The sequence below is a fragment of the Propithecus coquereli genome, unplaced genomic scaffold, assembly GCF_000956105.1.
Source record: "Propithecus coquereli isolate 6110/MARCELLA unplaced genomic scaffold, Pcoq_1.0 Scaffold502, whole genome shotgun sequence".
In the NCBI taxonomy this organism is placed as follows: domain Eukaryota; kingdom Metazoa; phylum Chordata; class Mammalia; order Primates; family Indriidae; genus Propithecus; species Propithecus coquereli.
Window position 1 is genome coordinate 303,242 of NW_012150864.1, and position 10,162 is coordinate 313,403.

The following is a 10,162-nucleotide window of genomic DNA, read 5'->3' on the forward strand; positions in this document are numbered from 1 at the left end:
GACAAAGATGGAGAGTTGTTAACGATATAGAATGCTGGACAGTTTCACTGTAGGAGCTGCTCTGTCCCCAGCACCCCTCTGTGTACAGTTGTGCTGGCTGTGCGGTGCACAACCAGCAGCCCAGACCTCAAGTGCATAGAAAGGTGGTGGGGAAAGTAGTTGACTTGGATAATATCTGTAAGAAGTTTAAAGATATCATGTAAGAAGTTTAAAGATAACATAAATGTTACAGTTAGTTCAAAATGAGGATGGAGCCAGTCAAACCTAAACTCTGTCTATGTAGTGGTACTTTACAGAAGGAACAGGATGCCTTTCTTAGTTGTGCATTTCATAAAAATAAGAACAGCAGTAGATGGCACTACCTACTTAAATGTTAAATGGAGATTATTGCTCAGTACTCCCTGCCACCCTTAACCATCCCCAAACCCATAATGTGAAAATTGGTGAAATGTTTATTGACCAAAGTTTTAATCATAAAATTATTCGGTCTGTTACATGACTACTTTTAAGCATTGTTTAAACTGTTAATATTTGGATTGTTCTAAGAATATAGGAAAAATCGAACTCAGTTTCTCCCACTATACCCTCACAACACAGAATGCTCCTGTGACCCCCTGTCAATAAGGACACTGCTCCACCACACTTTGAGTGATAAAACATGAGGAGCTAAAGGCTAAGCCGATCAGCAATGGCCAATGATTTAATCAGTCATGCTTATGTAATGAAGCTTCCGTTGACATCCAAAAAGGACTGGATTCAGAGAGGTCCCTAGAGAGTGGTGTGCCCAGAGAGAGCATCGAAGCTCCACGCCTCATCCCACATACCTGGTCCTACACATTTCTTCCACCTGGCCGTTCATCTGTATCCTTTGTAATATTCTTTATAATAAACCAGTAAATGTAAGTAAAGTGTTTTCCTGAGTTCTGTGAGCTGCTCTAGCAAATTAGTCAAACCTAAGGAGGAGGTTGTGGGAACCCCAGTTTGTAGCTGACCAGTCAGAAGTGAAGGTGACAACCTGTCATTTGCAGTTGGCACGTCTGAAGTGGGGCCAGTGCTGTGGGCCTGTGCCCTCAACCTGTGGCATCTGTGCTATCTCCAGGCAGGTGGTGTCAGAATGGAACCGAATTAGAGAGCACCCAGCTGATGTCCATTGCAGAACTGATTGCTTGCTTGGTGTGTGTAGGGAAAACTCCTCCCCACCCCCTGGAAGTTGGGGGCTGGGTGGGGCTGAAAAGTTCCAGCCCTCTAATCCTGCCTTAGTCCTTCCTGTGACCAGCCTCCATCCTGAAGCTCCCTGGTGGCTGCCAGCCTTACTCCTTTGGTGATTCCAAGGATTTTAGGAGTTGTATGCCAGGAAACAGAAGGAAGACCAAGTGTATATTTCACAGTATCACAGTTACTATTCCACTGAAGGAGTGTTCTTTTTCTGTTTTTCCTCTTTATTTAGGGTTTTGCCACATTGATCCGTGAGTGGCCTGGGGATCTGTATAACAATTCAGTAATAGTTCAAGCAGTTCGGGATCACCTGAAGAAAGACAGTCAGAACAAGACTCTACTTAAAACCCTGGCAGAATTGTGAGTATATTTTAGTGCTGCTTTTTCCACATCAGTCTACACTGAAAAGTTTTCATACTTTAAGATTTGGCGAACTCTGGGGAGGTTGCCTTTTATGCTGTTCTCCTACATTTACTCCTAGTAAAAGCTTTTCATAAACTTCACATGAACAACCAGAAAGAAAGGACAATGAGTGAAACCGTATCACTGTAATGCAGTCTGATTCCCAGAGGAGAGGAGCCCTAAGCCGCAGCACCTGGGAGAGGCAGTGGTTAGGAAATAGAAGGGTGCCAGGTTTCAGACCATTCAAGCATCACAGTTTCCCCGTGAGCGAAGCTCTGGATTCTGTTCTTGGATCTTCAAGTTGGTTAATCTCTCAAATGTCAGATTCCTTATCTGTAAGATCACAAGTAACAATTACTTATGGGATAACTTTTAGCTTTAAATGAGATGTCATAATAGAGGACTAAGCACAGTCAGGGCTCAGAAAATGGCAGCTTGGTTAATATTTTTCATATTTATTGGGCACTTGCAGTGATGCAGGCTTTGTGCTGGATGTCCATGCTACAAAGACAGATAAAGTATATTCATGCTGTCAGGGAGCTGTGGTCTCGGGAAACAAGGGTACTGCAGGTCTATCCAAGAAGACTGTTTCTGCGTCAGCCCCTCCTTGGCACCCCCAGCACCTGAGACCACGCTGCTCCCATTTTCTCACTTCTTTTGTCCACAGCCAAGAAAGGGATACCAAAATGGCCTAGATCCAAGATTGCATTAGACTTTCGAGAGGAGGCTGTGTTCATGGCATTCTGAGTTGGAACACTAATCACTTTCTCTTGGAAGCGTTGTCTTAGATGCCCCTTAGATCCTGTGATACTAACTGTCGTTTCAGTTCAGTTGGCTTTCAGGTGCTGGTTTAGGGACTTGAAGTGAAAAACATTGTTTCAACAAAAAAGTACATTTCAATTTTATGCAACCTCCTTGCAAATAAGCTTTTGAAATATAAACCATTTGTCAGGTGAACACTGCTTGTAGGAATTTTAACTGATTTTTCTATTGCTAAAATGAGAATTTTCTTCATTCTGGACTATAGTTGCTTTGATGTATGGATTTCCGTAAGACTCAGGAGGCTGAGCCCCAAAAAAAGAAAATTTTTATTACTTGGATATTGTAAATTTTCTGAAGTTTCAGTGAGAGAAAAAGCAAAGTGCTGAGAAAAGAATACTTATTGGCCAGGTATAGTTAAATCCCAAGGAATGTTTTTCTAAATAAAGTTAACTTTTCTCTCTGAACAAGTGTTTCCATTTTTAATGTTGTGGAACATGATCTATGTGTGTGTTAAATAGAGTGGTTGATGAATATTAATGAAAAAATTTTGTGTTACCAGGTACACCTATGACAAAAACTATGGCAATGCTCTGGAAATATACTTAACATTGAGACATAAAGACGTTTTCCAGTTGATTCACAAGCATAATCTTTTCAGTTCTATCAAGGATAAAATTGTCTTATTAATGGATTTTGATTCAGAGGTAATGTACTCTTTATTTTAGTACTGATATTTTTACTATTCCAAGTTTTTAATAATTAGGCATATATCCAAATGCTAGACTGGTGAATCAGTCATAGAGCTTGCTGTATGCAGATCATGCTTAGAACACTCTGCCCCTCACTAGATTTATTAGTCATTTTAGTAGTTGGCATTCAGGAATCCTTTCCTTGATGGGATTATTCTGTAAAAGCATGTAAATTAATGTGGAACTTGTAAAGGTGTGTGTAAAGCAATTTCCTGGTAAAACAATTTATATAATTCATAGAAATAAATTAGGCATATGCTTTGGCTCATTTAAACCCTCTTAGACTACGTTCAAGAATTAAAAAGCTAAGTGAACTTCTGTTTTGATTCACTTATTACTATTTTATTTCTTGGCATTCACAGATTCAGCATGTGAGGTTTCCGTTGGTCTCAGTTGCTGCTCAGGTCTAGGACATGTGGGATGTGTTCTTTTATTGTAGCACAAATTTGAATAGCGGGCTGCTTAACTAATGAGTGGTTCCAGCCTCCACAGCTCACAGTGGCTCGTATAAAGTGGTACAAACTCTGTGTGTGTTTTAAAAACGGAAATCTAATTACAAGTGCTGGTGATAGTAATAACAAGGTTCATAAAACACACTGTTCTTATTCCAAAAACAGAAATTTTAGATAAATTGAAGAGTAGAACCCTAAAGTTTCCAAAAGGATTAATGCATTTTTGAATTATATTTTACTGTATTTAGGGGTGTTATGTGCTATATTAATCTCCACAAACTTAAACTTAATTTAGATGGAAGCTAGATCTACCTCTTTTTCTCAAAGATTCTTTAACTCATTTTTTAAATATTGAGTCAAGTCTTTAGGGCCTGCAGATCTACAAAGAATTAAGCAGTTCCAAGGAAGTTCATGTAGAGAGTCTCTGCCTCTGCAGCAGAAGTTGATTGACAGGATGAGATGCTAACACAAAAAGTAATCAAATTTTCCTCATATCCAGTGTCCCCTTATGCCAGCCTCCCCTTTGCCCCACCATGTATCTCCAGAGCTTAGTTTTGCATGTGTAGCTGTAGAAAAAAAAGATGAATGAGCTAAAACTAATTACTATTCAGGAGTACCAACGAAAGGTAAGGAATCATAGATCTTTCTGATCAGAAGAGAACTTAGGGGCACTCTACTCCCACATCAGGTGTGGAGCAGACACCTGGGTGGCAGCAAGTCAGGAGCAGGACCCAGGTGTTCTGTGTGAGCCTCAGCCTGGTGGGCTGTCTTCTCTCTACCTCTTGTCATAAACTATCTAATTTGTGTTCCTAAATGTTAAAGCTGGTTAAAGCAAGTTCTAAAAGTCCATGAGCTTTTTTTTTTTTTTAAATGAAAATATTCATTTTATAAATATGCATTTCAATTAAATATACATTTATTTTAAATACATGTGTTAATTATACACGTTACATCAGATCACAATTAAGTCAACAGAAGGTGATGATTTGCATATAATCAAGCTTGTGTATTAATCAGTTGTCAATATTAAATGCCATTTTTCTTCAGATGGCACCTTCCATGGAGGCATATGAGGGCCAGAAATTTGAAACAGTGATCAACCTATGTCTATTCGAAAGTGTGCTTCTGTGTCACTCTGCACTACTTATTTTCCCTCTTTTAAAAGTCCATGAGCTTTATGTCATTATGCAACTTCGGGTGTCTTATTCCTTTCCTGGCTCTTGTCCCCTTCTCCACATAAGGACCAGCTTCTTACGTCTGTGGAATCTCGGAGGGCGGCTCGGTCAAGGTGTGGGTATAAAAGGGAAGCTCATTTTCGTGGTACTGATACAGAGTTGCTCTCCATAACTACTGAGAGTCACATGAGAACTTGTGAAGGTATCTGAGACATCAGGGGCCTAGAATATGTATAGTCAGATTGTTTTGTGTTTGCTAAGTTACAGCCAGGCACCATTTTAGCAGTATGCAAAACACATAGACCTCAGACTGAGACACATTTGAAAAGCATTTCTTTACAAATATCATTTTACTTAAGGGCCATTGTAAAGCTAAGGGCCTCCTTAAGTATAGAAAATAAGCTCTCTACCTTTGACTGTGGTAGCATGTGCACTGCATTGTGTTTAGTCTTCTCCTCTTAAATAGCAGGTTTCAATGACTGGCTATTTTTTTATGTTTCAGAAAGCTGTTGACATGCTTTTGGACAATGAAGATAAAATTTCAGTGAGTGCCTTTTGTTTTTATATGCGTTACCAGATGAATGTTTGGGACCACTGTAGTCATAAAGAAGAAAGATGTTTATCAGATAATTTTGCAGCTGTGTTTATGTTCTCATAACTCCACATTTAAACTCTTCTTTTTTCTCTAGATTAAAAAGGTAGTGGAAGAATTAGAAGACAGACCGGAGTTGCAGCACGTGGTAAGCATGGCAGTCTCCTTCTTTTGCCCTTCTGATTGCTTGGTGGGTGCATCACCTTGCGGTACTGATGAGAGGTTACTGCTGTGAACTCTTCAAGGAGATTAATACTCAGATTGGAGGTTTGACCACAAACAGTGTTTGGTAATGATTAAAATGTGGCAGACGCTATGAGTCTGGGGCTAGGGATTAATTCCAGATCAGGCACTTGCATTTCGACTCACAATTGAATTGTGATGGAAAAAAGTTATGAATATATCTATATGAAACTATAATATATGTAAATATAATAGAATGACTATATATAATTATAATGACTATTTTTGTGTTATACTGTGCCTAAGAATAAGCACCTTCCCCTCTGTAGTTCCCATTAAGTACAATCATGGCATAAATTACAGCAAAAGACAGTAGCGCACAGCAGACACCAAGTTCTGCCAAGGAAATACCATACAATCGTTCTGGGTTTGGGACCACAGAGTGATAAAAAAATAAGTAGAGCCTCATTTTTTTTTTGTCCCTCCACGTGGCAATAGCTAATCTCACTTCTCTTGTGTAGTCTTGGTAGTTATGCTACTAAGGCCCATTATTCTAGATTTTCCTGGGGGCTACTTTGATTCTTTGCATTGCATAATCATGGGAATAAAGCAGGAGTTGATGTTTTCTATCTCCTGTAAAACTTACACAAGAAAAGGCTTCAGTAGACAAGGATTACACCAGTGGGACTATGGGTATCAGATACGATGAGTATGCTTGTATCTTTGTCCATCTCCTTGCACCCCAGGAGGAGGCTCAGGGAATAAAGTGTTTTATTCAAAAGTCAGTTTTATACACTGAAGCTTTTGAATACTCGAGGATAGGAATGTGAGGCACTTTTTTATTCTTTTGCTGTGCAGATGCTATTGCTATATCATCCATGATTAGAAATCTCAAGATTATCTGCTTACCCAAGCAAGGCTTCACACTGCCGGCCACCTTTCATTTATAAAGCAGTGATTTCTGACCTACTTAAGCCGCAAGACAGGATTACAGGCAGTAGCTATCTGTGTGACAGTGTAATCAGTTTAATGGTGAGATAGTGGCAGATCCCACACCCAAATGGCTCATCTTCCCTGCCCGGGCAGTGTATCGTCTGTATAAATTTGACTTGGCGGAGGTGACAGAGCCTCCCTGTCCTGTTTGTGCTCTGGGAAACAGCACTGTGTATCCCAGCTCACACACTGACCCCGTGCCAGTAGACTGGTGGTGGTCTTCATCACACCTCGGCCTGGCAGATGAGTTCAGTCTGACTGCTTGTGCCTCTCCGTCTTGCCTTAGGGCTGTGTGAACAGTTAGCCCACGCAGGGGTTCTTTAAGGTGCATATGTCATGGTCAGGCTTATTTGTGGCTGTGAACAACAGCAAATGTCAAACATCATCAGCTCACTCATTTACAATCACAGCTTCAGGGGCAGCCGAGGCTCTGTGTTTATTATGAACCAGTCCACTTGGATACAGCCACTGAAGGTGTGAGTGCACTTGATGTGTTCAGTATGATTAAGGCTTCCTGCCTTCAGTTCATTGTGAGGGTTTTGTTTACATTTAACATTAACTAAACATTGAACACTATTTCCTAACATCTGAGTGTGATATTGATAAACTTAATATTTCCTGTGAGTGAAAAGTCAATTACTTACTGCCTTTAAGTCTATTAACTCTTTCAGACAGCTAGGGTAAGGAATCAGTTTTGAAAATTGATTCAGAACACCTGTATTCTTCCTGATTTTTACTTTTTATTTTTGTTTTTGGTGTCACCAGTGTAGGCAACATTTCAAGACTCAACAAAAAGGAGAATGTGGAACGTGTAAGAATTAATTTAGCGCCTGATACTTGAGTTTTTAAGAACATATGCTAAACCCATAACTCTACCCCCTTTTATATAAAAGAAGAGAATTTTTATAATCTAGGAGAACCACTAATCAATCATTTTATTTCTTAGCCAGAGCAGATGCTGATGACGATATTAACAATTATCATTAACATCTCTGTAGTGCTTAGTGTATGCCAGGCATGGTTCTTAGTGGTTTACAAATGGTAACTCATTTAATTCTCTCAACAACCCAATGAGATTTTTGCAGATAAAGAAACTGAGTCACAGTCCTGCCCTCCCAAAGAAGTTCTGCTTTCCACACCCCCATCACCTAGAGATTTTTCCTGAAGACTGCTTCTTCCCCAGCCTCTCTATGGGAGCTATTTAGAACTAAAAGTAGCAATGCTGCCCAGGTATTGCTTTTGTTATCTTAATATTCATGGACTATTCTTTTGTTCCCTTTAGTATTTGCATAAGCTTTTCAAGAGAGACCATCACAAGGGGCAGCGCTACCACGAAAAACAGATCAGTCTTTATGCTGAATATGATCGACCAAACTTGCTTCCCTTTCTCCGAGATAGTACCCACTGCCCGCTTGAAAAGGTAAGGCACAGGCTCCCCCACTTATGCACTTCAGGTGAAGAGGTTGTCATTGTTGGTAAGCTGTTTGTTGTTCTTCTCTTCCTATCTCTGCTCATCCATCCCCATCTAAGGTAAAGACTGTTGCTCCCAAAGCAGTAGGTTTTGCCAGGACATTCTGATGAGAAAAGAAGGTATTGTTGGATTAGATTTTGGTGAGGAGCGCAAGCATTTTTGTGACAGGTGTAACTGGAAGAAAGGTTTAATCCAAGGTGTAGGATTCAATCAACCATCAAGCAAAACTGATGGCAGGATTTGGAGTCCATTTCCCAGGATCAGAGTGGCACCTCTGTGTTAGAGTCTGGGAGGAAGACAGACTGTCCAAAGCCGGAAGCAATTGCTACACTCAGGAATCTGGTTGATAAACCTTGATTATAGCTTAGGTCCTACACCCTGTCTGCTTGCTTGCTTTTCTATCTTTCTTTTTTTTTCTTTCTTCTCTTTCTTTTCTTTCTTTCTTGGTCTCACTCTGTCACCAGAGTGAGTGCAGGCTAGAGTGCAGTGGCATAGTCATAGCTCATTGCAGCCTCGAACTCCTGGGCTCAAGCAATCCTCCTGCCTTAGCCCCCTGAGTAGCTGGGACTACAGGTACACGCTACCATGCCCAGCTAATTATTTTTAAATTTTTATAGAGACAGGGTCTCCCTGTGTTACCCAGGTTGGTCTTGTACTCCTGGCTTCAAGCAATCCTTCCGCCTCAGCCTCCCAAAGTGCTGGCCACCCCACCCGGCCCTGTCTGCTTTAAATATCTGCCTTCTGTGATTCTGTATTTCTCTGGCACATTCCATTCCATTATAATTAACTATTTTCTAGTCTCTCTTTCTCAGTCTTCTGTAAATTCTTCAAAGACAAGTCATTTGTCTTACTCATTTTAGTAAGCCTAATACCCAGCACACATTACATATTTACTAAATATTTGTTGCCTCGTGAGTGAGAAAATGAATGAATTAAACGTATACAAGGCCTCAGTTAGGGCTAAATATGGACCAGTAAGTTTTATGAGACTGCTGTTTCAAAATAAACTGTAATACTATGTATGAGCTAACAACTGGGCAATCTTAAGGCAGACAGTATTATTTCCCACAGTTCCTGAAATCTAATTCTATCTGACATCTACAAATGTCTTACTAAATTCGGATAGCCAGATAAATACTTTTTACTCAGCTGTGTTTATAAACAAAATTTAAAAAAAACATATCTGACCCATAAGAGACATGTATAAAGAAGTCGATTGATAGCACAGTTTATACACATGTACAAATTTTATAATTACTTCTTCAACCCATGGTGAATATTAAATGTATGAGATTTACTGCAAACCAATTTCAGCTCAGTGGATTTTTAATGTCTACAGTTAATGAAAAAAATATCTTGCCTGTGTACTAACTTATAAAAAACCTTCAACATTTTATACTTAGGGCCCTAAAACACTTTCTGAAGAATAAATTTGGAAATACATCATCTTACTCTAAAAATAAAAGCAGATGTTCTCCTCTTCTCTCACCTTGGGACCTTATAATCCAGCAATAAAGTGAGCATCTTGTCTTTCAGCAGTGCCCCTTCATTTGTATCTCACTTTCTAAGGAAACGTCATATGTTTGCAGAGAGGATATGACTTCTCTAAAAGTCTCCAGTTGACTCCTCAGAGCCATGCACATGTAGGTGATTTACAGCCATCCTGGGCTCATTCTTCTCATTCACTAAACACAACTGCAGAGGTGCCACCCAGACGTTCACATTCCTCACGCACTTCCAGCCCATCCAGTTTAAAGTTTTCTGGTCTAGTAGTGCTCAACGGAAGACAGCCTGCTCTAGCCAGTAGGGAAGCAGCAGAACATCACAGACCTGTGGAGACTTCTTCATCAGAGACCATCTGGTTATCAAGGTTTATTGTGGGAAATGTGTATATTTTCAAAAAACATAAAACTCTGCCCTTGTTCAGGTACCCAAAACTGTCTTAGAGGAGGTATTCATGACTTATTAACTCATGAAAACTCTCTTTCCTTTTTCCATAGAAATAAGAATTATGTATACACTTAATATTAGAAACTGATTTCTTTTATGTTTACTTGTCACTTGAAAAAGCTATCATATATACCAGTTCATGAATGACAAAGTAGATTTCCCCAAGTAAATGCATCCCAGGCATGCTAGCATGATGTGAAGGTTATGGAACACAGGTC

The 10,162-nt window shown here is 39.8% G+C and overlaps 1 protein-coding gene across 1 annotated transcript in view; it reads left to right on the forward strand.

Annotated features, from left to right (window-relative positions):
- Positions 1-10,162, forward strand: part of VPS41 (vacuolar protein sorting 41 homolog (S. cerevisiae)) — a 219,530-nt gene that overhangs the window by 181,279 nt on the left and 28,089 nt on the right. The window contains exons 17-21 of the mRNA XM_012656464.1: positions 1,448-1,575; positions 2,939-3,083; positions 5,258-5,299; positions 5,445-5,495; positions 7,806-7,943. Coding sequence (XP_012511918.1) covers positions 1,448-1,575; positions 2,939-3,083; positions 5,258-5,299; positions 5,445-5,495; positions 7,806-7,943 — 504 coding nt within the window. The remainder of the gene's footprint in view (positions 1-1,447; positions 1,576-2,938; positions 3,084-5,257; positions 5,300-5,444; positions 5,496-7,805; positions 7,944-10,162) is intronic.